General features: G+C 51.1%; 3 protein-coding genes and 3 long non-coding RNA genes across 8 annotated transcripts; 4 read left to right on the top strand and 2 right to left on the bottom strand.

Annotated features, from left to right (window-relative positions):
- The first annotated feature begins 44 nt into the window (after positions 1 to 44).
- Positions 45 to 13,724, top strand: LOC144215036 (nectin-2-like). 2 transcript variants are annotated; one of them, XM_077743797.1, is made up of 10 exons: positions 50 to 435; positions 5,382 to 5,494; positions 5,599 to 5,842; positions 6,629 to 6,940; positions 7,012 to 7,129; positions 7,387 to 7,535; positions 12,843 to 12,966; positions 13,084 to 13,141; positions 13,349 to 13,456; positions 13,570 to 13,724. In XM_077743797.1, the coding sequence occupies exons 1-10, from the start codon at positions 324 to 326 to the stop codon at positions 13,711 to 13,713; spliced, it is 1,482 nt and encodes a 493-aa protein (XP_077599923.1). In that variant the 5' UTR covers positions 50 to 323; the 3' UTR covers positions 13,714 to 13,724. The 2 variants fall into 2 exon arrangements, 1 of the variants encoding a protein (XP_077599923.1); XR_013330336.1 differs by lacking the exons at positions 13,349 to 13,456; positions 13,570 to 13,724 and adding an exon at positions 8,180 to 10,240 and having other exon boundaries at positions 45 to 435; positions 13,084 to 13,109.
- An 87-nt stretch (positions 13,725 to 13,811) lies between these two features.
- Positions 13,812 to 16,587, bottom strand: LOC144215034 (uncharacterized). Its single transcript, XR_013330335.1, has 2 exons — positions 16,097 to 16,587; positions 13,812 to 15,729 (listed from the first exon to the last, which is right to left on the bottom strand). It is a non-coding gene; the product is annotated as an uncharacterized LOC144215034 (long non-coding RNA).
- On the top strand, positions 15,204 to 19,148 carry LOC144215030 (Na(+)/H(+) exchanger beta-like). The gene is made up of 12 exons (XM_077743791.1): positions 15,204 to 15,693; positions 16,397 to 16,857; positions 16,924 to 17,174; positions 17,240 to 17,457; positions 17,530 to 17,726; positions 17,809 to 17,898; positions 18,053 to 18,123; positions 18,192 to 18,353; positions 18,419 to 18,527; positions 18,609 to 18,704; positions 18,799 to 18,874; positions 18,955 to 19,148. The coding sequence occupies exons 1-12, from the start codon at positions 15,381 to 15,383 to the stop codon at positions 19,116 to 19,118; spliced, it is 2,208 nt and encodes a 735-aa protein (XP_077599917.1). The 5' UTR covers positions 15,204 to 15,380; the 3' UTR covers positions 19,119 to 19,148.
- A 620-nt stretch (positions 19,149 to 19,768) lies between these two features.
- LOC144215032 (uncharacterized) lies at positions 19,769 to 21,582 on the top strand. 2 transcript variants are annotated; one of them, XR_013330333.1, is made up of 5 exons: positions 19,769 to 20,038; positions 20,198 to 20,462; positions 20,540 to 20,703; positions 20,892 to 21,375; positions 21,462 to 21,582. It is a non-coding gene; the product is annotated as an uncharacterized LOC144215032 (long non-coding RNA). The 2 variants fall into 2 exon arrangements; XR_013330332.1 differs by having other exon boundaries at positions 19,770 to 20,038; positions 20,198 to 20,703.
- Positions 21,180 to 23,489, bottom strand: LOC144215033 (uncharacterized). Its single transcript, XR_013330334.1, has 3 exons — positions 22,554 to 23,489; positions 21,447 to 21,547; positions 21,180 to 21,381 (listed from the first exon to the last, which is right to left on the bottom strand). It is a non-coding gene; the product is annotated as an uncharacterized LOC144215033 (long non-coding RNA).
- laptm4b (lysosomal protein transmembrane 4 beta) lies at positions 23,098 to 27,621 on the top strand. Its single transcript, XM_077743793.1, has 7 exons — positions 23,098 to 23,358; positions 24,264 to 24,381; positions 24,469 to 24,542; positions 24,632 to 24,754; positions 24,852 to 24,950; positions 25,736 to 25,834; positions 26,606 to 27,621. Exons 1-7 carry the CDS (start codon positions 23,266 to 23,268, stop codon positions 26,678 to 26,680), a joined length of 681 nt encoding a protein of 226 aa, XP_077599919.1. The 5' UTR covers positions 23,098 to 23,265; the 3' UTR covers positions 26,681 to 27,621.
- The last annotated feature ends 276 nt before the right edge of the window (positions 27,622 to 27,897 follow it).

Genomic DNA, 27,897 nt, shown 5'->3' with positions numbered 1-27,897 from the left:
GCTCCCACTTTGACGCGTTCACGCGCTCACTCGCTCGCTCTCCTACCGGAACTCTATCTCTTCATCCTCGTCCTCCTCATCTTCGTCCTCATCGTCCACGCCGAACCTACCTAGGCGGCGTGAGAGTGCGCAGTGCGGCCGGCCCACCCGGGGAGTGGTTGCACCCCGAGCCCCCGCCCCCTTCCGGCATCCCAGGACGGACGCAGGCAGGCAGACGCGAGCGAGCACGTCCCGAAGCCGGTGACGCGCAGGCGCGCACCTGCAAATTGGCTGCCGGAGACTAACGAGACTGGCACGCCTGGATTTCCCCTGACGTCCAAATCATGGCGAGAAACGGCGTTGGCGTCGGCGTTGGCGTCCGCCGGCCGACGTCGCCGCCACTCTTCCTGGTCGTCGCCGTCGACGTCGTCGTCCTCCTCGTCTTCCTCTTCCACGGTAAGACTGCTGGCTATTTTCGCTAAAGTTGAACGTCAGCCGTCACTGGGGACTTTGACGCCTTGTTGCTTTCCTTTTTTGTCTTCAAATCGTCGGCTCGTTTGGGGCGGGGCAGGCGGCAGGTGACCGTCTAATCCGTCTTGAGCCGCCGGACGCTCACCTGCCACCCCCCCCCCCCCCCCCCCACCTGCTTGTAAATACTATCGCGAACACGCGTCCTTAGCCAGCCGAACGCCATTGATGTGAAGTGTAAAGGTGATTTACTAACGAAAGACGCTCCTAAAATGGACCACGCCCATTTCATTGTATTGGAAATCTTGGCAAAGTTACGTCAATCACAGATTAATGGAATCAGGGCTATTGTTGACAGAAATCTCTTGACTACGACTACTTCAAATTTCATTGTAATTGTATACTATACGCTAAGGTTCAATTTCATATTTATACTCTTCATTTGAATTTGATCGGAAAACAGAAAGTTTTCAAGGGCCTGTCTCGGCGACCAGTCTGCCTTTTAGGTGAGCGTTGTCTATTTTGAAAAGCCCCCAATACCATGCAGCCAGCCCATGGCTTTTTACAGCACGCTAGTTGATGTTTTTTTCACTCAGAATGTCATGTTGCTTCCTTCCAGTCAAGGCTTTGCGTAGAGAGGGCAAAGGTCGACGACCCCCACGAGATGTTTTTCCATTTTGTCTCAGTTCTAGTCGCGCGCAGCTGTGCCTTTTGGCCCAAATGCGGGAAAAGTTGTCCAGCTATGCCACGGAACAATAGACGTGGCTGACTTTTTGGTGGCGCCCGGCGTCCCGAGAGGAAGCCCGGACGGGCGCGCAGATGCTGGCCACTTCCCGCGTAGCATCCCGTGCAGAGCGGTCCCGTCGCCCCGCACTGGTCACCTTGGGCGGATTTGCTTGATTCCGTCCCGAAGGCCTACTTTCAAAATGTGATGACGCGCCATAAAATGGCAAAAGAGGATATCCTCATCAAGTCCATTTTCTTGGCCATGCTTTACAGGCCATGACAAAGCGGATTTTTCCAAATCGTGCTGTTCTCTACTTTGCGTGTGCGCTGAGGCCGGCCGGCCGTGGCGGCTTTCTCGTTAGCGTCTACGTGTCATTTTGGCACCCCGGCGGTGAACATTGCTCCTCCACGTGCGGTGCCCCCGGCGAAAGGAAATGGCTCCATCCACGCCGCCGCTTCATCAACACGCCAGTGTTGATGACGCATTTCCAGCTGGCGTGTCATATTTGGAGGCGTGGCGTGCGGTGGCCATTGTCCGGCGTATCTGGTCGTTATCGGGAGCTAACACGGCGCGGCTTAATGCGGCGCGCCAAAGCCGCTAATTATCCCGCTCGCCCCCCGGCTGACATTTGCCTTCCAATTAGCGGCGTGGTACGTCTGGTTGCACAAACACATTCAAAGTGCAGCGCGTTTGACCTCCGTTTAATGCGCCACCACCCGCTCTCCACGCAACACGTGCGGCGGGCTGGCTAGGCCACAACAACGTCACGTTTAGTTTTTTCACCTTTTGTGTAGCCAACGCGCTGGCCGTGCTGCTGCAGCTGGAGTTGGCCTCCAATTAGGTAAACGTCTCTGTTGTTGCCATGGCGCCCAATTACCTTGTGGCGGCGCCTGGCGCTCTCGTATCGATCGGACGGACGGCTGGCTTTTTAAAGCCTTTTTTTCCCATGTTTTCGGGATCTCGTGGAAGGTAGCTTAGCGCAGGGGAAAATCAGGACATTTAATATCTATTTATACTCTTCATTTGAATTTGATCCTAAAACAGAAAGTCAGTCGGGCCACACAAAATGAGGCGGCGGGCCACATTTGGCCCCCGGGCCGAGTAGATATTCCGGACTGATGCACGGCAGGCGTGTCCCTCGTTTCCGATGCCGTCTTTTCTTTTTGAGAAGACCAGAGAAGAGGCATTTTTATTTTCAAGCTTCCCGTCGGAAGGAACCATTTAAAAGCCACATGGATTATTGATGGCGGGAGAGGGGGGGGGCGCCGTGGCTTGTTGTTCTCGTTCATTCTTCATTTATGGCGTCTCCTTGACGTCTTGGTTTGTCCCTGTTTTGACACGGCGGGATTGGCCAAGCTAGCTGCATGCATTTCTTTGCTTTTCAGCCGCTATTTCATTTGGAATGCTGCTTCCCGATTGGCCAACTGCTACGGCTTCAACGTGGACCGTTTGGCCCAAGACGCTTTGCTTTTTCTTCCCGTCTCCTTCCCCATCATCATCATCATCATCGTCTCTTTCCCATAATGCCAGGATCCAGCCACGTGGATGGGGGCGCCGGAGCACACAGGAAAGATTGTTGACCAGCGGCTAATTAGCAATCGGAGTCAGCCGCCGGTGCGGGAAAGACATCTTTGTCTGGACCGTGCGCCGACAGTCGTACACGCTTACCCACAATGCACCTGGGCGGACGCACGTCACCCGTTGGCCAGCCCAAATTTCCTATGGTTCTACGACTTGACGGAATTGACCCCCAAGGGAAGTGAGCCGACGACAAGTGGTCGGACGGATGGTTGTTTCCAAAGGCGGCGGCGCCGGACTTCCCCGCCAACCTCTCCGGGTGACCAATCCGACCGCCTCTCCGGAGGATTTGGCTAGTTCCGCAACTCGCGCGCCTGTCAATTTTCCCCAAGAGGAGGCGGCTGTGGCCAGTGTGGCGGTCTCCCCGGTGACGGCGCCTGTTGCCATAGTAACCAATAAAGCAGGCAAAGGGGGGGATTTAGGGCTCCGCCCGTATCGGCCGGGCCACGACTAATTAGATGGATTGCGTCGCCGTCGCCGCCGCCGCCGGCCATCTTGAGCTCCTTTGACCGCCGCGGTGGTGTCGGGGGATGCGGAGGGGGGTTCGGTTCGAGTATGCGCACAATGTGCACACGGGCTAGCTAAACGCCATCCCACCAGGCTAAGGGCAGGCAGATGCCACGCGATCTGCTTGTGTGTTTGTTTAATGCCCCAATTCACCTGCGCTCCTCTGGAAACACAAAGTACACAAAGTACACACACACAGACACACACACACTTGTTCACAATCTTGCGCTCGGAAACACACACTGACGAGCGCATTGGCCTACGGATTTGCAGTTTTAAAAGCTTCTGTGGTGAGATGCAGCGCAATCTTTCTTTTCGAGGTGATGGCTTGATGGCAAACTGGAAGTGCTTATTCCACATGTACTCCATTTCAAGTCAATTCCATTTTGTCTATAAAATGTCCCGATTTTCCCCCTTTTGAAATCAATCCTTGTCATTTTTGAATCCAAGCAAGCCAAGTGCGGCACCCCTCTTTTAGCCCGATTGGCTCACGACTTCGGTTATCCATCATCAGCGTTTTGAGGGTTAGTGGAGTCCTATTTTTGGAAGAGTCGCTAGCTCGTCGTCGCTAGTCTCCCATTGTTTTGCATAATGACACTTTTTTTTTTTTTTTACGTTTCCGTTGGAGCGGAAGAAAAACAAGGAAAAATGAGCCAAATGCTTTTTTTTTTTTTTTTTGTCCACCGGGCCTCGCCTTCCTGTCGTACTAAGCCATGTGACACCAAGCTGGCCCGCAGCCAAACGCACACGAAGGCAGTCTACGGCACCCCCCCACGGGCGGAGAAGGCCACGGTGCGCCAAAGCACATCCGGCCAGATGCGCCTCCGAATGAGCAGCTGTTTGTCGCCCGGCCCGACGAGACGCCGGCCACCTTTGGGGAACGGCGGCGCCGAGTTCAGGTGCGAGGGCCGGCGTCCCGTGGGGGCGGGCCCACTCCGGCCCGAGCTTGGCCTTAAAAGGGAATGTCGGATGGCGTAAATTGTTGCTTTAAAATGGTCCCGAGCGATGGCTTGTTTGTCTCTTCGTACCCTGCGATTGGCCGCCACCCATTGGAGGTCACTCAAAGAATGATTCCACAACACCTCCCTGGAATATGACCTCCTATTTTATGCCGCTGTGTGTGTTTGTGTGTGTGTACACAAATGTTTTTGGGCCAGGCACCTTCTGTTCCGTAATGAGTTTTTGCCCGGGAATGTTTCCCCGCCGGATTTTGTCGCCGCTGAAAATCCGGAGAATCCAGCGGCGCGCACGCACACACGACGCCAATGTAATCAAGTGGGCGCATGTTGGAGGTGCGCCCGCATCGAGGTGTCGTCTTAATCTGTGTGACGGTGAGATTTGTCAACAGGCAGGGGCGGGCGAGCGGGCGAGCGGGCGGGGCGGCGCTCTCTCATTTTCAAGACTTAACGGTGACAAAGCAGCCGTGGTGCACTTAAGCTGCCGGCTCACGTTTTTTTTGTTGTTGTTGCTATGGTCGGCAGGTCCGCCATCCTGCGTCTTCCACCTGATTTTTTTTGTGGCCCGGGATGCCGGAGCCCTCGAGGAGTCAGGCGGACTCAATTGGGCGCAATTGAAGTTGGACGGCCTCTTCTCTTCACGCCTTCCCACCTTTTGTCTTGGCGTCGCGTGGTGTTTGCGCGGGTGCGCGTCCGCCTCCAGTGGTTCACCTGTTCTTTGAGTCATCCTCCCGCTCACCCCAAAACACGCACGCACACACACACACACTTGTAGTGTCGTCGTGCACTTTAAGACTTTATATAAGCGGCGGTGGCGGCGGCGGTGCATTTGAGCTATTTGCGACTTGATGAAAACATCTGCTGCCGTGGCGATCCCTCCTAAATCCTCTTTATTTATTTATTTATTTTTCCATTTCTCTGACTTATTGTGGCTTTAGTGCATTAGTACACAATATTTATTTCATTTCTATCGGGGAGTGGGCAAAAGTTGTCCCGTTTTGAAATGAAGCCCTGGGTAATTGCTGGATATTATTTTCTCACGCTAGTTTCCTCCAGCGGCCATTTTGAATAGAATTCTATTTTCAGATCAAATCATCATTTATTTGTCTCTCTTCCGACGTCCCAATGATGTCAAATCCCGGATTTTCTTTGTTTTGGCTTCCCAGGCGTGGGCGCTCAGAAGGTGCGCGTGGAGGAGGAGTTGGAAGCGTACCCCAACGAGTCGGTGGACCTGCGCTGTCAGTTTGTGGACGGCGGCGGCAAGACCAAACTCACCCAGGTCGGTCAGTCGCCGGTCAAAGGGGAAGGCCATCTTGTGGGCCGCCCATTTTGACTCGCCATTTTGTATTTTGTGGGCCGCCCATTTTGACTCTATGGCCGCAGGTGTCGTGGATCTGGGAGCCCACGGAGGGCCAGCGGGACAACATCGCCGTGTACCACCCCTTCTACGGCCAGAGTTTCCCCAACCCGTCCTTCAAGGAGCGCGTGGTCTTCCTGCACAACAATTTGGAGAACCCGTCCATCCGCATCTCCGACCTGCGCATGTCGGACGCCGGACGCTTCACCTGCGAGTACGCCACCTACCCTACCGGCAACGAGCAGGGCACCACCACGCTGGTCATGCTAGGTGAGCGATGGACAAAAAAAAACAAACCCAAAAAGGATTAAGATATATCTTTGTGTGTTTGTTATCGAGCGTTAGCATCTTTGAGGCTAACCATACGCCAGTGGCATGTGGGTCAAGCGGAAGGCACCAGGCGCCCGGCTCGCCCTAATTAGAAAAAAAAAGGTGACGGCGACAGATGCGGACGCCGGCTCCTCCGCCATCCGGAGCGGCGGGCGACCCGCCAAAGTCAGCGGCGAGCGGGCCGGCCCTCTGGCCCGCCCTCTGGCCCGCCCTCTGGCTTCCTTGCCGCCATGCGTCTCTCGGCCGCGCTATTTTTAACACTGGTCTGTTGGCCGCCGAATCCCTTCGTTCGTTTGTCTCCCGCACGTCAGGGTGCCGGAGCGCGTCCTGCCCGACCTCCGGTGAAGGGCAGACCTGACTTGGACGGATTCAGTTAAAAAAAAAACATGTTTCTTGCTTTTTTTGCCAGGAGAGGTTTTTTTGGGGGGGTGGAATGAGCTTCACCACGTGGATATCGGTCGGGGCCGTTTTAATACGAGTTTGGCAATCATCAAAAAGCGCAATAAAAAAGCCGGCGGCCATTCCGGGGCAGAGCGGCGGCGGTTTGAATTGGTGAAAGGCGGGCGTCCAAAAAGCCTGACCTTTGGCAGATGATTGATAGTTTTTTTTGAAAGACGGCCCACTCATTACTTCGTCTTCAAAATGTCAGTCTAAAAAAAAAGCAAAAGCCGTCTTATTGGAGCCCGTCTTACTACTTTTTGTATTTTTTCTGTCCCCGCCTCTCAGCCAAACCCAAAAACTCTGCCGAGGTGCTGACGGTGCGGGCGGGAACGGAGGCGGCGGTGGTGGCGCGCTGCCAGGCGGCCCACGGCAAACCGGCGGCCAGCATCCGCTGGCTGGCCTCGGTGGGGGGCGACCACGGCAACCGGGGCAACCACAGCACCAGCCGCAGCGAGGCGTCCGACGGCACGGTGACGGTGCGTAGCGAGTACCGGCTGGTGCCCACGCCGGCCGACCACGGACGGGAGCTGACCTGCGTGGTGGACCAGCGCACCCAGGACAAGACCTGGACGCGACCTTTGACACTTTCCGTGGAGTGTAAGTCAAGTCAAGCAAAAAAGTTGTTGTTGCCTCTACTGAACTCTGACCCCCCCCCCCCCCCCCCCCAGACCCCCCATCCGTCTCCATCGAGGGCTACGACCACAACTGGTACGTGGGGCGCTCGGACGCGGCGCTGGTGTGCACGGCCCAGGGCAACCCGCAGCCCACCGCCGTCAGCTGGAGCGCGTAAGAGCCATTCCGTTCACCTTCATTCTTGCCTTGCGTGGCTTTTCTCTGGGTTGCCTCGTGCCTGGAGTTGTTTGTCTCCTCGTACCCTGCCATTGGCTGGCACCCCCGGGAGCCTCGTGAGGATAAGCAGTTGATCAAACTGAATGACTTTTAGCATATTTATCGAGCTTGAACATCATCTGCTGTGGCTAACGTGCATTTCTCCTCTCTCCTGACCTTTGGGGTGACCTTTGGCGACGTGTCCGGCACGACAGGGCGTCGGGTCCGCTGCCGGACTCGGTGCTGGTGGACGGCAACAAGCTGACGGTGAGCAAGGTGGACGACGCCGTCAACACCACCTTCGTCTGCCAGGTGGAGAACAAGCACGGCGCCGCCAAGGATCAGATCACCACCCTCGTCATCGGTGAGTTTCACGCTGCCGTCGGGAGGGAGGGAGGGAGGGACGGAGGGAGGGACGGAGGGAGGACGGGTGTCCCGCTTTTTGGACGTGCGGCTGGACGTGTCTTGTCGTAGGGAAAAATCGTTGTTGGCTTCTGAGAAAAGACGCTTGCGTTTGGAAAATGGACATTTGCGATCCGAGCCCTCTTGCTTTTCCTTTTGATATTTTCGTTTTGGAGAGATTAAACGAGGATATTTTAAGAAATACTGCCAAGCGCTCTTGTGTGTGTGTGCGTGTACTGGACTTGAAAGAAAATGGAGAAGCTCTTCACTATTTGAATGCGTCTTGGCATTCTTTATTGAATTATTTCACGCGCGACGCCCTTTCCATCCATTGTTGGTCACCTGGAGACGGTTGTCACGAAAACCCTCGGCGGCGGTCCACGCCCCGTCTGGCCACTCCTGTTAAACGCAAGGACGTCTCACTGCGTCCGATGCCGTAGCCTATTGAAATGGACCGTCCTCGGGCCGTCCCGCTCCCGACGGATTGGACCGCCGAAAGGCTTTAAGGAGGCCCAACTTCACGGCGGCCGCCATCCAACTTCCTTTTTTGTTCTCCTCCACCCGCCCGCCCATCCATCCTTCCTTCCCGATCCATCCTGTGTGCAGAAGCCATGGAGGAGGCGTCCGGCACGGGCGCGCTGGCGGGCGCCGTCGTGGGCTCCCTCCTGGCGTTGCTCTCGGCGACGGCGCTGGTGGCCGTGCTGCTGATCCGAGGCCGCCGGCGGCGGCGGCGGGGTCGCGCCCGCTCCTCGGCGTCGGCGCCGCCGCCGTCGTCCACGGCCCCGCCGGGCGCCGCCAACAAGGCCCGCCTCCTCCTCTTCGCCGGCGAGGCCAAAAACAACAACGGTCCGGCGGAGACGCGCGGTCACGGCCGCGACCACGCGGGGACCCTGACGGAGCGGGCCCCGGATTTCCACCGCCACGGCCAGCGTCCCGGGACTCTGACGGAGGGGCCCCGCCACTTCCGCCGCCACGGTGGCGACATCCCCCTCCGCGCAACGGACGGGCCGGAGGAGGAAGAGGACGGCGGGCGCTACGACCATTTTGACGGCGGGATGGCTTTCCCCCCGAGCTACGGCGGACGGCAGACGGCGTACCTGGACGACCACGACGACATGGAGTCCCAGCGGGACGGCTCGCTCATTTCCCGGACGGCCATTTACGTGTGACAACGTCCGCCTTGACTCTGGCCGCCGACGGACGCCTTGTACTTTCTCGAAGTCGGCCAGGGTGACTGGATATCTGTGGGAGCACGCCAAAGGCTTCCCCGCCCTTTTTGGCCACCTGCTCACCACGGCGGCTTCTCCCGGGTCAATTCCGGGAATGGGGACGCCGAGCCCTTTTGCCTGGCCAGCCAGATTGTAGGACTTGATTTTTGTCCTCTGGGGACTTTGTCCCAAGTTGGGACGAGACTCCCATTGAGCCCCGCGCCGTCCGTTGGCCGTCTGGTCCGAGTCCATGTCCCCGTCGTCTCGGTGGTGGTGTACTTGCAAATGTGTGTGTCAATATCCACACCATTGATTTATTTTTGTCCCCTTTTTTTGGCCCTTTTTGGACTTTGAGAATGAGTATCAATTTGCACCCCCTCTTGCCGCTCTATTTCCGGCGTCCGTCTCGTCCGGCTTATCGTGGGACGCAGATCTGCGTCTTTGTTTCCCGCGTGGCGCTCTGGGCAATACGATTGTCTCCAAATCCCGCTGGACGTTTCTTTTGGACGAGACGCTGGCTTTTCATTCCAATTTGCCTTCCTTTTGGGGAGGGATTTGTTCAGACAAATTGGACGCCAGTCCTCAAAGGCGCCCGTGAGTGCCGTGACTGCCTAAGCTTTGTCGGCGCCGCCGCCATCGCCGCCGCCGTATGCCGGGGATTAGGATTTTAATTACAAACCCATGGTCATCCATATTTGTAGGCGGCAAGAACGGCGTTCGAGCCACACTTGGCTGTCGAGTGGCGCTCGCTCTCATTAGCCCTTTCCCAACGTGGCGCCCGCGGGGGACGCGGCGTGCCGCCGATATAGTGGGAGGGTGTTAGCGTGATGTTAAGCGGCGCCATCTGGCCCGCCAGCCAATTCCAAAATGGCTTCCCACGGAAATCTGGCGTAGGTAGGCCGGACGTGAAATGGATTTTCCTTTTTTGGGAAAAGGAATCCAATGACCTATGACCAGTCCTCCCAGTTCAAATGGATGGGATTAGCCCAACCCATAGTTTGGCGCCGCCACTTTGATGCTTGGTTTGCTCGCTCTTGTTGTTATTTGATGGATTCATTTCAAGCCAAGGACAAATACTACATGACAGCTCGGCTAAAATGCCACGTCATGCTCAATATGGCAAATCATTTCTGTATATTGCTGTTGACTAGGGTTAATGGTCGGTGCCGGTGTGGTGATGTCCACGCCACTTTGGCGCGTTCAGGTTGCTTGCGGTGCTCTGTGAATGTCCGAAACGTGAAATGGGGAATGTCCCCACACATCAAAATCACTTTCACATCAATTCATTCAGCTTTTTTCTCATTTTTTTGAGCATTTCATTTTTAGACACTCCTGCCTTACATCCCGCCATGTGAAATGGGGTACATTTTTTGAGGGGGAGGGGCTTCATATTGCGACATATTTGCCTTGTTCATCAGTTTTGTTGTGGCTTGTGGAGGAATGACATCTCGTACACAATGTGAGTGTGTTTCGTGACGTCTTTTGCTTATATGTAAGGAAATAAGGGGGCGGGGGCTTTGAAAATAAAGTGTCTTTAGTCAATGGCGTCTTTTTGGGATCTGTTCACGACGCTCTTCTCACCTCCGCCTCCGGAGGAGCCGTCCCTTTTTCCCTTCTATTAATAAAAAAAGGCGAGCGAGCCAGCGTGGGTGGGTGGGTGGGTGCTTAGCTTTTTTGTTTCTTGTGAAAAGAAAGATGGGAGCTGAAAAGAAGCCGTTAGCCGCTTTGGAAGCGGCGAGTGTCTAACGCCGTTTTATCCCCGACGTCATGGCGACACTCACTTGGCGCCAAATAGACGGCGGAAGCGCCCTCAGACCTTTTCGCCGCTTCATCTCTCTCTCTTTTTCTCTTTGCATTTGGCCGCTGAGGCAAAAGTCAGCTTTTTTAATTTTCTTTTTTTTTTTGGTTTGTTTGCTTCATTCTACTTTGTGGATAATAAATCGGTCTTTGTGCATGACCCGCTGTGTGACTGTGCAACATGTTTACCCGTGTGTGTTTGTAAATGTGTATCATGGAGATAGTTTTGTTCTATTTCGTCATTTTGGGCCCGTTTGCGAGCGCGAGTCTAATCTCGGGGGCCTGCCATTGAGAGCTTGCTTATCTCCGTGGCAACAGGCATCACTGTGTTTGTGTTTACACTCAGGTGTGTGTGTGCGTGTATTATTGCCCACTCTTGATGTTGATGTGACAGTCAGCACTAGGAATCGAAATGATGGCATTTTTTTTCTAAAATTGCTACAAGTCAATCCTTGAAAAGAGCCAATGTAGAAAAAATGGCGGGCATTCAGAGGCAGTAGAGTGTGCGCCCAATGTGGTTAGCCGGAAATCAATAAGTAGTATTATAAAGCAATTTGCGCTAAGTAGATATCATGCTAATTTGGCACATTAGCACCAGACCATCAAAGTGCTTTGTTTGTGCCGGCTAGTTGAATCGTACTAACGCGTTTCGGAAATGGGCCTTCGCCTCATTCGGGTTGCACTTGGGGGGCGCTGCCACTAGGGGGAACCAAACTGGCCTGAACCTTAAATCGTCAATTTTATTGAGATTTGCAGAAAAATTGCGGCAAAGGAACGGCGGCATGACACAATGAGGGCAAAGTGGAGCGTGATTGCCCCCGGGCGAGCGGGCGGGCGGGCGGGCGGGCCGACGCTAACTCGCCAAGCGGACCGCATACGTGATGAGGGGGAGGAGCCACCGGGAGCGATGACATTACGGGTTATGATGTCGTTGATCCACCGTGGCATGGAAGAAGAAACTTTTTCTTTTTAACGTATAAGATTCCTATTTTGAGCTAATAGAAGATATCTTTTTAGAAAATGGCGTTGAATGGTTTGCAAACATTCCCCGAGCCACTTTCCCGCATGCGCTGGTCGGTCCAGCCTCTCTTGCTTTTCCCGCGCGTCTCACAGCGGCCGAGAATTGTACCGACAGCCCGTGCGAGCTAGCCGCCGTTAGCCCCAGGCCTCCAAATGCTCCAACCTTCGCCGAGTATCAAGGCAGGGAATGTCCAAGGACGCTCTCCACCTCGCTTTCTGGCCTTCCACACGCACTTTACTTTCTTTTTTTTTTTTTTAAAGAAGCTATCTAGCTAATGCTAATGCGTTGAACCTGCCGGCTGCCTTGCCTTTTGTCGTCAAGGTGAGAGAGGGGGATAAATCAGCATATATTAACTCCAATTGACACCGGCGCCTTTTATTATGCAAATGATGCAGAGATTAGCACGGAGGAGAAACGCCGCGGTGACATTTTCCTTCTGGACGAGTGCCAAGAGGCCCGGGCGGGTTCGAATCCCGGCCGGTGCTCGGCTCCAAAAGGTCTCACTCGGGGTCTGCTCCCCTCCGGCTCAACGTGGACGGCGTATCAATGATATTAGCCGCGGCGCTATTTTTAGCCCCCGGCTAGTGTGTCGCCGGCTCCGCCAAAGCGGTGACCCGTCCGCTCCCAAGGACGGACGGCGGCGGCGACAACTCGGAAGGGTTGAGTGATATTTGGCGTGGCAGTCGTGACAGGCGCCATCCGCTAGGAGCCCGCCGCTAAAAAGCACAGAGGTCTGATCCGCAGTTTAGCGCGGGATGGTACGGCTCGTTACAATCCACGGCGTAGTGCCGACACCCAACGCCGCACCGCGCCATCCATCAATCCATAATTGATGGCGGCCCAGGTGATAGGAGGCGGGGCCTTTGGCCTGGAGCTTTGGACTGGCGCTGGGAAAGACAAGTCGTGGGAGGGAAGGACGGGAGGGGCGGGGGGCGTTAAGTGATCCTGGTGGGAGGGAGGGAGGGAGGTATGGGAGGGAGGGCAGTCTGGATCAAAGCGGGCCAAAAGGTCAAAAGGCCGCCAGGAAGGAAGAGGACAAAGAGGAAAGTTGTGCATCCTTTTGTGTGTCATCTTCCTCCTCTTTTCTCCAAATCAATGATGTGCGCTTCCCATTTGTCCTTTTCTCCTTCAACTTCCTGGCCGCCCTCCCCTACCTAAGTCCCAAGTCAGAGAAAATGAATGCATGAATGCACGTGGCCAATTAACAATGAAGTCTAAAGACGTGTGCTGTCGTCCCCCACAGAAAAGGAACGTCGCGTGGCGCCGGGCCCGTCCACGGGCGCGCTGATCGGCGCTATCCTGGGCGCCTTGGCCGTGGTGGGCGTGGTGGCGGCTCTCGTCGTCTTCATCCGCCGGCGTGACGCCGAGTAAGTTCTCGTCCGCTATTGTTTATTTATTATTATGATTTTTTGACTGGATTGTCATTGAAGTGAAGTGGGCGCCATTGACAGTTGACGTTGCTCCTTTTGTTGTCCTCCCGTCAGTGGCCCCCCGAAGCACAAGCCGCCGCCCCCCGTCAAGATGGACGGATCCACGCAGCTGGTGAGTGTCATTTTGATTGGCTTTAATGTTTTTTGGGCGGCTGCTTTGGCTTTTCCAAGCCACCCGGCAGCGACCGAACTGACAAACAAAAGGCTTGCTCTTTATGAAAAGCTACATTTTGTGGAATACACTGGTACCCGGAGATAGCAGCTCAATTGATTCCGGGACTAAACTCCTATGTCCATATTCTTTGCGATCTTCCCGCAGCTGGACAAGACGTCGGAAACGCCCGGCGCCGCCGCCGCCACCGAGATGGCGCCGATCCGTCCGGCGGGGGACGTCTACTACGAGCCCACGGGAAGACAACCCGTGGCGGTAAGTTACAGAAATCGCCAAAGGATAACGACGGGACTTTATGCCACAAATGTTTGTTCAAATTCCACGTTATTATTGACGGTGCGCCAACGCGTCTTTCCGTGTTCCGTCAGAATTGGGCAGGCCCCTCCCGCGGCGCGCCCAACGGCGGAGGACCCCCGTCGCCCGACCAACCGCTCTCGCCCCGTCCGCCGTCTCCGCCCACCGCCAACATCGCTCGCGGCGAGAGCTTTGTGTCGCCGGCCATGTACGTTTGAGCCATGCAATATGGAGGAGGGGGGTGGGGGGTTGATTTGACAAAGAAACATTCCACTCTAGTGTTATTTTATTGTATTTTATCTTGACACACACACACACACACACACACACACACACACACGCATGCACAAGCACATCTAAACCTCCATCACATGGAATGTAACACAATCCAAAAAGGAGGCCTTTAAATCAAATGGACTGGAGGATTTTACTGCCATGACAGTGGATGTCAAACTCGTACCAAATGACCAACCGTGTAAATAGTACCGCTCATATTGAAGAATAATCACCATGATCCATAATTATCGGTGTGGGGAAAATTCCTTTTAAAAAGAGTACCTTTTTTTCGGGAAACGTCGTCACCCAAATGGGAAAAATAATGCTAGTGTGGACTTTAATGATGTAAATGTGCATGAAGACTGGCTTGTTTGTGCTCAAAGTTGTTTGGCTGCAAGCTCGTTTAAAAAAAAAAAGGACAGATATTTGTGATCAAAACACAAAGCTGAAAATGGGGAGGTTTTTTTAAACTGTTTTTGTTGCCTTTTAGTATACTGGAAAAAGTTGTGGTTGAAATGTCACGTGATCCATTTGAAGGTTGTGCTGTTGATTTGGTGAGCATTATGTTTGTTGTTTTATTGCATGCCATGTCAAATACTAGCGCACGTTTGAGGGAAAATCCGCCAAAGTGAAAAAGTTGCCATTGAAAAAAGGATTTTGCTTCAAATGTAACAAAATGAAAACATTTTTCAAACTTTTTCTGGTGAACGTCGAAGAGTAACGTTTGGTTCCCTGTCAGGATTAAAATGTGAAAATCCTGCCTATTGCGCACGGCAACTGATTTTTTGTTTTGTCCGAAATGGCTTTTAGCCAGCCGCCGCCCGCCGTGCTCCTCCGGAGGATGGCTTTCTTTTGGAGGGAATTCTCTTGTTGTTATTTTCGACTTTGTTGTTGTTGTTGTTGTAGTGAATAGCAGCGTCTGCTTTTCTGCCGTCCATTTAAACGCGCCTTTGCGCCCGGCAACAAAAACATTTGGACACGGTCGAGCGAGCGGCTAAAATCTCTCGACTGGTTGAGCCCACGGAGGAATTTTCCTGACACGTTTCAGCGGGGTCATTGGACAGCTGCTCAAATTCTTCAAAATGCCAGTCCTACATGTGGGGTCTGCTTTGAAACCATAAAACAATATCCCTTACCAGCTGTTGGAACCTATGAACTGCGATAAATGAGGTATTACTGTACAAATTTGCATGTCAAATGACAATCTGCCTCATCCGATTGTATGACTTTTGGCATGGATTTGTATCCGAATCTCCGAATTTTCAAATAGCCTTTCCTAGCACTTTGAACTATTTACGGTCTGTCTGACATTTTTTCCCACTGGATGTCATTTTGGGGCGAGAGGGGTGAGAGGGAGTGTGGGAAAAGCAAAAACGCTGACTCACTGTTGTTTTTTCTCACTGGAGGGATGAGTTGTTGATGAACGCTCCCATCTCCGCATTTGGGGGGGGGGGGGGGTAAAGTGGTTTTCCACAGGCCCACTACATTGTCTTTCTTATTTGTAATGATGGGTAGGTACATCTCCTCCCACCATGAAAAACTATGTGCGTAATTTTACGCGTTCCTCCTCCTCCTCCACCTTCTGCTACTTCTTCTCCTTTTCATCGTCATGGCCCGCCACCACCACCATCACGCCGTCTTGGGTCCGCGTCGAGCCGGTTTGACGTGCCTGATCCCCCCCCTTTTCCTGGCGCTGTTGGTTTGCACCGCCGTGTTTAGCGCGAATGTGCCGAACAACCAATCGGGCGGCGGTTGGCGCGAAGACGAGAAGGACGACAACGACGACGTTGACAACGACGAGCAGCACCGTCGTCGGGGTAACGCCACCAAGACTTTTCCGGTTCTGTCTTTCAACTACGAACACATCCGGATTCCCTTTGAGGTGTCGCTATGGATCCTCCTGGCCCTGCTCATGAAACTCGGTAAGTGTCCCTTTAAACATGGATGCTCTGGCGTCACTAGGATAATAGCATAGGTGATTAGACGACAAAATGTAAACAGGTGGCTGGCTAGCAGGGCCGTAGCCAGAAATGCTAGGTCTGGACGTTTTTTTTCAAACTTCCAATCCTAGTTTCTTTTCCCCACAGATGTTTTGCTAATTCTATGCCAAAAACCAGTAGACGATATCCAATTTTTTTGTCGAATTAAAGTCTTGAACCCCGCCGGTACCTCCTGAAAAAGTACTTTGTTTCCCAATATTAACCTTTGTTATTATCAGTCTTTCCAGTTGATAATTAGTTCTCCAAAGAGTACAAATTAGGAATTTTTCTAGCAGCTAAAAAGGCACCCAAATACTATCCGGAGACTAAATCCAAAGAGTCATACCAATTCCATGTAGGGTATTGTAAGGCCACCATATATATTTTGATGGTCACGACTCGCTAGCATCGCTCGTGTGAGACACCCCGCTGACGGTTGTCTTATCTACGCGTCCAGCTGGCGGCCAGGAGGGCCGCTCCTATTTCCTGCGCTAATGCGCCGCCGTTCGATAACACAAGCGCGTCTCGGTTGGAGAGTGCGGGGAAATACTGTGTATGTCGACGTGAAGTGAAGGTAGTCGGCCACTGGGGGCTAGGGCCCTCCAAACAGCCTAAATTGCTTTTTTCCCTCCCTGGGCGGGGCCAGGCTTCCACGTCATCCCCCGAGTGTCGCGGGTGGTCCCCGAAAGCTGCCTGCTGATCTTGGTGGGGCTGCTGGTGGGCGGCGCCATCAAGGCGGTCCGGCAGACGGCGCCCGTTCTGGACAGCCGCCTCTTCTTCCTCTACCTGCTGCCGCCCATCATCCTGGACGCCGGCTACTTCCTGCCCGTGCGCCCCTTCGCCGAGAACCTGGGCACCATCCTGCTCCTGGCCGTGGCGGGGACCCTGTGGAACGCCTTCTTTGTGGGCGGGGCCACCTACGCCGTCTGCCTGCTGGCGGGGGGCCGTCTGGCCGGCGCCGACCTGCTCTCCTGCCTGCTGTTCGGCTCCATCGTGTCGGCCGTGGACCCCGTGGCCGTGCTGGCCGTCTTTGAGGAGATCCACATCAACGAGCTGCTGTACATCCTGGTCTTCGGGGAGTCCCTGCTCAACGACGCTGTCACGGTGGTGAGGGAGCGGCGGGCTGCGAGACCCCGCCCGACCCGCTCACCGAATCCTTGCCCCCACCCCCAGGTTCTCTACCACCTCTTTGAGGAGTTCTCTCACGCCGGCACGGTCACCATCGCCGACGCCCTGCTGGGCGTGCTGAGCTTCTTCGCCGTGTCGTGCGGCGGCATCCTGATCGGCGTGGTCTACGGGTTGCTGGGCGCCTTCACCTCCCGCTTCACCTCGCGCACGCGCGTCATCGAGCCGCTCTTCGTCTTCCTCTACAGCTACATGGCTTACCTGTCGGCCGAGGTCTTCCACCTGTCGGGCATCATGTCGTGAGTTCCCGGCTTTTCCCGCGACGCCCGGCGTCGCGTTCAAACTCGTCCCCGTCCCGCCGCAGGCTGATAGCGTGCGGCGTGATCACGAGACCGTACGTGGAGGCCAACATCTCGCACAAGTCTTACACCACGGTCAAGTACTTCCTGAAGATGTGGAGCAGCGTGAGCGAGACCCTCATCTTCATCTTCCTGGGCGTGTCCACCGTGGCGGGACCGCACGAGTGGAACTGGACCTTTGTCACCGTCACCGTGGTCCTGTGCCTGGTCTCCAGAGTCCTGGGTGAGTGGGCGAGCCGGGATCTCCGGGAGCCGGCCAGCGGCTGAAAGCCGGGCCCGCCTGCCCCTCCTCCAGGCGTGGTGGGCCTGGCGTACGTGGTCAACAAGTTCCGCATCATCAAGCTGACCAAGAAGGACCAGTTCATCGTGGCTTACGGGGGCCTGCGAGGCGCCATCGCCTTCTCGCTGGGCTTCCTGCTGACCCAGCACCAGATGAAGCACTTGTTCCTCACCGCCATCATCACCGTCATTTTCTTCACCGTCTTTGTCCAGGTCGGGGGAGGGGGAGGGCAGCTGCGGCGGCGGCCACGCCAAAGCGCAAGCGGTAATGCTTTTCTTATCTTTTTCCTTCCAGGGGATAACCATCAGGCCTCTAGTGGAGCTTCTGGAAGTGAAGAAGAAGAGGGAATGCGACGACTCCATCAACGAGGAGATCCACACGCAGGTCGGTCGGGCCTCGCCGCCACTCCTCCTCACGTCACTTTGATCCCAGCAAAATGACATTTTAGGCCGCAAAAGAGTGTTTTTTCTTCCGATATTGCCCACGTGGAACTTCTGAAAGACGCAGACGATGTCATTTAGCTCTGTTTTCCTTTTAGTTCCTGGATCATCTTCTGGTGGGAATTGAGGACGTCTGCGGCCATTACGGACACCACCATTGGAAAGACAAGTAGGAACTTTGTCAAATCATCAAACGCTACATCATCCAACAATCCTACTTTTTTCTTCTGCCTTCAGATTGAGTCGCTTCAACAAAACCTACGTGAAGAAATGGCTGATCTCCGGCGAGCGTTCCACCCAGCCGCAGCTGCTCTCCTTCTACAACAAGATGGAGATGAAGCAGGCCTTGATGCTGGTGGAGAGCGGCGGCGGGGGCAACATTTTCAAGCCCACCGCGCCGTAAGTCTCGGAGGGGGGGGGGCGGCGTGTTGTACTCCCCGCTGACGTATTGTGCCACCTCCCAGCCACACGGATCCCCGATTCCCGTCCCGGCGCAGGGCCGACGTGTTGGAGGCTCGCCAGAAGGAAATCCGAAAGATGCTGCACTCCAACATGCAAAAGGACAGACAACGGGTAGGCGCTTTTAGCTTGTTTTTTCATCGAGCGTCGGAAAAGGTTTTGACGCGCCGCTCTTTGTCTTTTGGGGATGTTCAGCTGCGTTCGTACAGCAGGCACGACCTGATGGAGGACCCCTTCGAAGACGACGTGAGCGAAGCGCGCTTTCGCAAGCGAGCCGAGATGGGGAGGAGGGTGAGACACAAAACTTTCCTCCTTTTTCAATATGATCTCAGCTTGACAAACACACAAAAAATGAAAATACACCAAAAAAAACCTTTTGTTGCAGATGAGCCACTACCTGACGGTACCCGCCAAGAGGCCGGAAGCTCCTCCCTCTGTGAGACGGGTGGCCTTCCAACCAGGTTCGCCCTCCTGTTTATTTATTTATTTATTTTCTCTCGCTTGTGGCGTGCAAGGCTGGTACCCCAAAATCTCTTTTCAGAACATCGCGTGTACACGTACGACGACGACGAAAGTGCGAGAGAGCCGACGGAGGCCCGCACCGACCCCGGCTTGCCCGACGCCGTCCGCCCGCAGAACCAGGAAGAGGATGACCAGCAGCGACTCGCGGCACTACGTCGTCTTAGTGACCCCGGTCCAGTGTGAAGACGCAAAAGACCTTTACCCCCCCCCCCCCCCCCCCAACAATACGTCTCAAAACAACAAAGACTTTACAATTCCTACGAGTCTTTAATGACATCTTGTGGCACTGGAGTGGTACTTCAGTACAAAAATAAGTTACCGTAGTATCTCGCATAGAAGCCGCCACCTATAAGCCTTAAAATTGCATTAAAAATCTCAACTTTTCTGAATTGCTTTATCCTCACTAGGGTTGTAGGGGGTTCTGGAGCCTATCTCAGCTGATGAACACCCTGAATTGATGGCCAGCCAATCGCAGGGCACAAGGAAACAAACAACCGATCATAGCTAGTGGCAATTTAGAATGTCCAATTAGCCTAGCATGCATGCAAATGACGTTAGTGCAAGCACGACCTCCGCCTAGTGGTACTTTTAGGTAAGTGTGTGGACACGTGACCCCTGCATCTCAAAATGTCCACAATCAGCAGCTCCTTTCCGTTTTTCAGATTAAATCATTGAATAAGCGAAGCTTTTAAGTCACAAACCAATTTCCAACACGTAGATCTGATCTTAAAACATTAGAAAAGACTCAATAATTGAAAACAAGCCCAAAGTGGGGGAACAAAACAACGATAGCGATCATTTCAACTTTTGACGCTTTATGTGCGTGGCCTCTCTCCGGAAGTGTTACACCGACCGGAAAAGGAAACGAAAGGAGGATTGTTTTGGCGTGCTTATTTTGTTTGTTTTGGCAAAAGCGACCAATAACTCTCCTTAAAAATAGGCAAAGGAGACAAATACGAGTTACGATGAGACGCAGCTTCCCTCCCTTCATCTTCTGCATCTGAAACAACTTTGACGTCAAGCAAGTTTTCGGTCCAAAGCGCCTTTTTCTTCCTTCGCCGTGTTTCGGATACATTCTACTGAAAGACAGACCATGGATCATGGTAAGACTTTTTCGTCCTTCAAAAATCACCTTGTATAGTGAGGCCTTTTATCCCCGAACTGTGGCGTAGAGGTCAACTCACCGGACTCCCGTGTGGGAGACCTGGGTTCAAATCCCGGTTGGGACACATTTTCACTTAGTTGTTTCTGTGTATTTGCAGGCAAGACCTTCAAATGACGTAGCCAAATTGTGGCGCAGTGGTTAACTCGCCGGACTCCCGTCTGGGAGACCCGGGTTCAAATCCCGGTTGGGACACATTTTCACTTAGTTGTTTCTGTGGACTTGCAGTCAAGACACTCAAACGATGACAGAGAAAAGTGTAGTCCACTTGGTGGCGCAGAGGTTAGTGCACCGGACTCCCGTCTGGGAGAGCCGGGTTCGCTTCCCGCTGTCGTCGTTTGGTTGATCACCACCACACCATGTAGGTGAGTAAATGGAAGACGAAGGGAAAAAAAAAGAAAAACTTTTTAATTTTTATGAAACACTTAGTCATACTTTTCAGCAAAAGGTTATATTCCGAACTGCCTTCGGCAGTTCGGAAGACACTTGATGGACCTGTATGTGCGAAAGGCGTTCTCGGGTCGGCCTTCGGCCGACCCTCGACCGCTTGCTTGGTCAGTGAACCGCCGACACCGGGAAGCGAACTCACGTTCTCTCGGTGCAAAGGCGAGTGTGCAACCCACTACACCAACTCGTGCCCCACTTATACATAGGTGTTGAAACGTTTTATCCTTGGAAATGGGTGTAAACACTTAGTCATTTTTTTGACAAAATGTTTCATCCACCACTGAATACTTATACACTTAAACACTTAGACATTTTAACCTATTCTTTTAGGTGAATAATCTTTGCAGGTACCGGGATTTGAACCCAGGACCACAGAGGTGGAAGACTGATGACTTAACCACTGGGCCACCACCCTGTTGGAGAAAGCAGTAGTACTTGTACTTTTACCTCATTCATTGACCTGAATGATATATTAGGAAAATCTTTGCAGGCACTTGGATTTGAACCCAAGACCAAATAAGTGGAAAACTGATGACTTAACCATTGGGCCATCACTCTTCAAGATTAAATAGTTGTATTTGTTGTTTTGTCTCTTTTCATTCCCAAATCATACTTAAAAAAAAAAAACGACATAGTATAGTAAAGCTTTTTTATTAAAAAAAATGACATAGTAAGGCTTTTTTTCTTCAAAAAATGACATAGTATAGTAAGGCTTTTTTTCTTCAAAAAATGACATAGTATAGTAAGGCTTTTTTTTCTTAAAAAAAAAAAAAAAAAAGGCCAAGTCAGCAACCTGGTCAAATAGACATCCTACATCACCGCCATTTTCAGGTGAGTCTAAGAAAAACAAAAGAAAATAAATATTTTTTGCACAGCAACATGAATGTCTCTTTTAAACTTACTTTTTTTGTGTTCAGGTGTCCCCGCTCTCCACGCCATTGGGAAACCTTTTGGTTGGAAGACTGCATCCCACAAGTCATCCACTTTTGCCTTTGTCACTCATCTGAAAAAATAAAAATAAAAGTTGACAGCAAAGTATCTATTGTTCTCTCTTGTGACCTTGACTTTGATTTATAAGAAAAAAAAAATTTCATTGTAAAACGTCCTGTCATAGAGACCACAAGAAAAAAAAAGCCTTACTATACATGGTCATTTTCTTCCCATACTATACTATACCATGTCGTTTTTAAAGAAAAACGCCTTACCATACATGTTCATTACAAAAAAAAAGACTTATCATACATGGTCATTTTTTTTCCTTACTATACTATACCATGTCGTTTTTAAAGAAAAAAAAGCCTTACTATACATGGTAGTTTTTTTCCATACTATACTATACCATGTCGTTTTTAAAGAAAAAAAGCCTTACTATACATGTTCATTACAAAAAAAGACTTATCATACATGGTCGTTTTTTTCCTTACTATACTATACTATGTCGTTTTTAAAGAAAAACGCCTTACCATGTTCATTACAAAAAAAAAGACTTATCATACATGGTCATTTTTTTCCCTTACTATACTATACTATGTCGTTTTTAAAGAAAAAAAGCCTTACTATACATGGTCGTTTTTTTTCCTTACTATACTATACCATGTCGTTTTTAAAGAAAAAAAGCCTTACTATACATGTTCATTACAAAAAAAAAGACTTACTATACATGGTCGTTTTTTCCCTACAATACTATACCATGTCGTTTTTAAAGGGAAAAAAGCCTTACTATACATGTTCATTACCAAAAATGAATAAATAAATCAAGTGGTCAGATATCAGCAATATTACTGGAGCCAGTGTCTTTTCACAATTAGGATTTTCGTTTTATGACAAATGGTCCATAAGTGTATTTCGAATTGAAAAGTCATCATTGAGACGTCTTCTTTTCTGTCCTTGTGTGATCTTTGAAATGATTCGAAAACACTAAACGCGACTGGATTTGCACATATTATGACTGCAAGTGGAACTATATCTTTAGAGAAACTTGCAATGTAGAAAGCTGGAGCATTTCTTACCTTTCCGGCGTGCGTCGAGTACACCAAAATCAGCCAGTTAGGCAGTTTAGATCATGCGATTAAAAAGGTGAAAAGACGTTTACATACAAACATAACAAAGCATACAGGTCAACGAAAAACGTTTTTCTTACATTGTCTTTTCCGGTCCATTTGACTTCCGGCTCACTAATGTGACGTCAAATCAGGGAACGCTCTGGACTTTTTTTTTGGGGAATATACTAAGACTCGAATATACTTTTATTGATTGTTGTTGTCTTCTTTAAAAATACCCCAACGAACAACTTATCAAAACAAATCTAAACAGGGCCCATATGTCCTTTTTGATTAATGTTCAAAGAATTGATGGCAAAAACGAAACATTTTACAAGAAAATGTACAAAGAAAAATACATGCAAAGGTACCAAATAAAAAGAAACACCCAATCCATACTTTATGACACGAATGAAATGATCTATTCTCATTGTTGAGAGTTGAATTTAGAGGTTTTAAACGCGCTCCGAAGACACGGAAGTCAGCAGTGGTTTGCCACTCTTGTGTTTTGAATGGAATTACCGTAATGCTTGGACTAATCAGGGCGACCTATTCTGAGCGTCCGCTCATTTGACCACGAAAACGCGCACTGGTTTGACCGCCTTGAAATTAGAGATTTTCGAAAAGGCCGTTCTTCATGTAAATTAGTGCTCGTCTTGATTCAAGAGAGGAACATTTGAGGATGATTTCGCCGTGGGACCGCTGGTACTCGACGACTTGCTGCCTCTGCTGCCATGTCCGGACGGGCACCATTATTTTGGGCATTTGGTATATGGTCAGTGCAATTGCTATTATCTTTTATTTTTAACAACGCGGACTCCGAGAAATGTGGTGAATTGTCCTAGATCGTCGACGTATGGTTCGGCTTTCACGTGGGGATGGATTGGAAATGGTCAAGTGGTTCGTGGCGATGCTGCTGGCGATCCATCGCCAAATCCAGTTGCGTCCTTTCCGATGATTATTAATATTGCCATAAATATTCCAAATATTAGCTGTTATCAATAGAAAGATGGATGGACATGTGGTTGAAGCATAGAAATGCTGAATTAGACATTGCAAAATCGAGGAGAAATGTCCAAATGAAATACAATTTTTTTCTTAAAGTTATAACGCAATGCAAATACAAATATCGATAATAGTATCAGTCAGGAAACCTGTAAGTAAAAGGGATTCATTTAATTTCATTCAATAACAAAGTGACACACACATTGTGCATTTTTTTTCTATATGGTGAACATGTCATAGAAATGTAAGGCTAACATGATCAATAAAAAAAGTCTTTTTGAATGAAAGAGAAGATTTAAGCGGATCTTTGAATGGATTTGACGTGATGGCCGTTCCCTTTCCATGCGCACATTGCTTACATTTAGCATTGATGCTTTTGTACTAACTAAGCCCATCTTTTAAACATAGTCTATAGTACACGGCTTAAGCCGTCTAAATCCCCGGGGAGGCTTTTTTCTTTTTAAAGCGTTTACACCCTCAGCCTTCTATTAATACACCTCCCCAAAGTCCAATTTGTCTTTTCCCGATTTTATTCCCCGCTTCTATTTGAAGGCCACGTTTGCGTCGACGTCGGCAAATTGTCAGGCGACATTAGCGTCAAGGTCGCCGTCCGCCAGAGTCGATTTTCTCCAAAAATGGATACTTTTTTTTATCCCCCCCCCCCCCCTTCCCCAGCTCATCAACGCGGTGGTTCTACTCATCCTGCTGTCGGCCCTCAACGACCCCGTGCAATACCGCTACCACCTGACCAGCTCGGAGCTGGGCGCCGACGTGGACGTCATGGACGACGCCAGTGAGTTTCCAAAATAGGCCATTCCATATTCCTCCAGTTAATTCCTCCAATGATGTTTGAAAATGGGATTGTTTTTTTTGTGGGTAGATATCTGCATAGCCACGGCCATATCCCTCCTCATGATTCTCATCTGCGGCATGGCCACGTACGGCGCTTACAAGGTGAGCCCACGGTGGGCCCACCGTGGACCCACCGTGAGCCCCCCTCGCCCGTTGTCCGCCGCCTTCTGACGGGGTGATTTGTGTGGTAGCAACACGCGGCGTGGATCATCCCGTTCTTCTGCTACCAAATCTTTGACTTTGCCCTGAACACCCTGGTGGCCCTCAGCGTGGCTGTCTACCCCAACACGGTGCAGGACTACCTCCAGCAGTTGGTGAGCTTGCCGATGCCCTTTTGAAAAAACATTTTTTTTAGACTGGCACTAACACCGGCCGGCACTGGTTTTGAATCCCTAACCCCCCCCCCTCCAGCCGGGGACCTTCCCTTACAAAGAGGACATCATGTCCACCAATAACATGTGCCTGGTCTTTGCGGTCCTCCTCTTCATCGGCGGCATCCTCTCCTTCAAGGTAGCGTAACCGCCACATCATTTTGGTGCTACTTTTTTTAATGTGCATTGTAACAAAAATAAATCTAAATATTCTATTTAAGCGGCTAACGGCATGAGCTTTTTTTCCCCCCAAAGTGAAGACGATGGAATGCTTTCCCCCGCGCGTTTTTTTTTTGGGCCGGCTACTTGGCCTTTTCACACACACACCGAGACAATGAAGGCGCTGTTGGGCTGCCAAGCTCCGCCCACCGCGGCGCCCCCGACGCCCGGTGACACGTCGGCCCAACGAGGCCAACCGGGAAACTGCCAGCAAAGCGACAAAATAAGAAAGCCGCTCTCTGTGGGGGTGAAAAAAGGCGCCGTCGGACAGACTATCAAGTCCAATTTGTACCAATGGGAATTCATTCAAAAATAGAATAGAGTATCTGAGGTGTCATCATTTTTGGGTTACTTTCTTATTTGTTGTTCCCTTTTTTTCACTCTTGTTAACTTGAAGAGCGACTGACAACCCCCCCCCCAAAAGCAAATGAAAGCATTTAATTCTGTATGAATGAGCTGCAAAGTCAGGCTACGTTACGTCATACGTTTTGGATGCGGCCCGCATCATCCAGCTCCAGAAATGTTACGTAAAGCACGGAGCAAGTCATTTGACCTTGGCTTTGGAAGATAGCATTAAAAATACGATGATATTTTCAAAGTGAGTTTTTTTGGCCGTAGCTAAATTTGAGAGTAACTTTTTTAGCGCTTGAACTGGATGAATGTGAACTTTTTTTGTGTTTTTTTTTGTGTGTGTTTTTGGTGCAGGCCTACCTGATCGCTTGCGTGTGGAACTGCTACAGATACGTGAGCGGGCGAGGTGGCGCCACCGAGGTCCTGGTCTACGTCACCGCCAACGACACCACGGTCAGTCCCAGTGCTTTTGGTGATTTAAGGGTTTTAGAAAACGTTTTTTTCTTCCTGAAATCAAATAGGGCCAAGTTAACCTAACTCACCAAGCCAGAGAATATTACCAGTTTTATTTACATTGAGCCACTAGTTACTTTTCCATTTGAAAAACTCTATTTAAAAAGAAGAAAATTGGATTTGTTGGTGTAGCTAGTTCTTAAAGAAACAGTACAGTTTTATTTTCTGCTTCCCTTTGTAAGATCCAAATTGGTTTGGGATGATGGTCAGATTGGAGACGGTATTGCGGGTACACTTTGTCTTCCTGGCCGTTTGTCTTCCTGGCCGTCGGCTTTAATGGCGTTCCCACTTTCCATCTGCCCACCCGCCTACGCTAATCCCCAACATTGATACGTAAGACGTTAATCTGCCTCTGACGAGCCTCTGCCAACCTCCTCCTCATCATCATCACCACGGCGACCGCTCGCTCAGGCCTGGAGAATTAAAAGCGCACGTCTTTCCTTGTTTTCATGTCCACCCGTTCTCCATTTTGTCTCTTTTTGCACGTCCTCTGTGGCGGCGGGCGGGCGTGTTACGTAAGGGCTCGCTGGTCCGCTCGACGGCGTCCAAACCCCCCCCGAGCATATTTCTCCCGCCTGCCCGAATTAGCAACGGGAAGCACGGCGTGATGAATCTTTGTCATCGAGCGACGCCATTTTTGCTTTCATTTTTTTTCTTTTTTAAAGGGGCAGTGAATTTGATATCGACAAACTTGTGACCTTTCCGTGGCAGGTTCTTCTCCCGGCCTACGAGGAAGTGGTGTCCCTCCCGCCCAAAGAGCCGCCTCCCCAATACGTGGAGGCTTGAGCCCCGTAGCCCCTCCACCGTCCGTCCGTCCGTCCGTCCACTCTCCTCAACCCACCCTCCTCCCAAAGTCCAGGACGTCCACTTTTTCTCGACGTCCATCAGCGCACTTTGAGTCGGCCGCCAACTGTTAAGCATCCTTCCGATACTGTGAATCTCCGTGGTGGCGTGGTTTGGATGGAGAGCACTTTTGGGTCCCCTTCCTTCTACGAATGTAACCACGGGCTATTTTTCTACAGAGTTTTTGTATGGTGGAGTTGAGCGTGAAATGGCAATCTTGGAAAAGTCTTCCTCCAAAAGAGATTGGCGCCAAAAGGCCCACGTCTTCTTTTGTTTTTCCGCGCCGGGAAACCTCCCGTAGCGCTCTTTTGTCGTTATTTTTCTTCCAGTGGGAACAGTGCATTAGCCTAGCTCAGGGGTGTCCAAAAAAAATCGGAATCAGGGGGAAAAAATGTTTCGTATTGATAAGCCTCCGCCGCCGTCCAAATGTTTCGGACAAAATCGTTTGAACTTTTTCATCCGATTCCAATCAGTGAAAAATGCTGGATTTCCAATCACGTGCTGGCGGACACCTCTTTCATTTAGAAAAATGGAATGACATAGGAAATAGAGCTATTTTAGCAAGGATGCTAGGCGCCTTGACGAGTGACTCATGACTTTTGCACATGCAATAGAGCTGCGATTAGAGTGATGGATGGCGCTCTTTCAAGGGACAGGCATGACATTGCGTGGCGTTGCACCAGGGGAAAAAAAAAAAGAGGAAAAATTAATCGAGCGCCCTACGAGCGGCTGGAAATGTTCCCAAGGACAGCTGGGCTCCTCGTGGAGGCAAAATGGCGCCGGTCGTGGTGACCGATGAGCCGCAATGGAATCCCTTGGACTGTCCCCTTCTTTCCAAGCAGTGTTGTGTCCTCAATTCTAATAAATTAAAGACAACAACTAAAGTGTGTGGTTTGATTTGTATACTTGTGTTCAAGAATAAAGCTTCTGGAAAATGTCTCCTATTTTTGCCATGTTAGAAGGGAAGCAAGGTGCTTAATTCTATTATTCAAAGATTGGGGCTATGATGCTAGCAGGCTAAGCAAATCATTTTTAGCATTTGCAACGGCGTCAGACTCCCAAATCATTCCGAGGGATATGGCTTTGTAGCCCAGTTTGTTGTAGGATTCGGGTCACAAGACATTTGCCGACTTGGCAAAATTGAAAAAGCGTGCAAGGAC

This window comes from Stigmatopora nigra, chromosome 21 (assembly GCF_051989575.1).
Source record: "Stigmatopora nigra isolate UIUO_SnigA chromosome 21, RoL_Snig_1.1, whole genome shotgun sequence".
Taxonomy (NCBI): Eukaryota; Metazoa; Chordata; class Actinopteri; order Syngnathiformes; family Syngnathidae; genus Stigmatopora; species Stigmatopora nigra.
This window is presented reverse-complemented; position numbering and strand designations above follow the sequence as displayed.

Bases quoted from the DNA above. Each gene is read 5' to 3' on its own strand.
- LOC144215036 (XM_077743797.1), top strand. From the start codon at position 324: ATGGCGAGAAACGGCGTTGGCGTCGGCGTTGGCGTCCGCCGGCCGACG. The intron at 12,967-13,083 runs GTAAGTTCTCGT...TCCTCCCGTCAG, and splicing joins ATCCGCCGGCGTGACGCCGA to TGGCCCCCCGAAGCACAAGC. The intron at 13,457-13,569 runs GTAAGTTACAGA...GTGTTCCGTCAG, and splicing joins CGGGAAGACAACCCGTGGCG to AATTGGGCAGGCCCCTCCCG.
- LOC144215030 (XM_077743791.1), top strand. From the start codon at position 15,381: ATGGCCCGCCACCACCACCATCACGCCGTCTTGGGTCCGCGTCGAGCC. The intron at 17,899-18,052 runs GTCGGTCGGGCC...TTTTCCTTTTAG, and splicing joins ACGAGGAGATCCACACGCAG to TTCCTGGATCATCTTCTGGT. The intron at 18,124-18,191 runs GTAGGAACTTTG...TTCTGCCTTCAG, and splicing joins CACCACCATTGGAAAGACAA to ATTGAGTCGCTTCAACAAAA.
- laptm4b (XM_077743793.1), top strand. From the start codon at position 23,266: ATGATTTCGCCGTGGGACCGCTGGTACTCGACGACTTGCTGCCTCTGC. The intron at 24,382-24,468 runs GTGAGTTTCCAA...TTTTGTGGGTAG, and splicing joins GGACGTCATGGACGACGCCA to ATATCTGCATAGCCACGGCC. The intron at 24,755-24,851 runs GTGAGCTTGCCG...CCCCCCCTCCAG, and splicing joins AGGACTACCTCCAGCAGTTG to CCGGGGACCTTCCCTTACAA.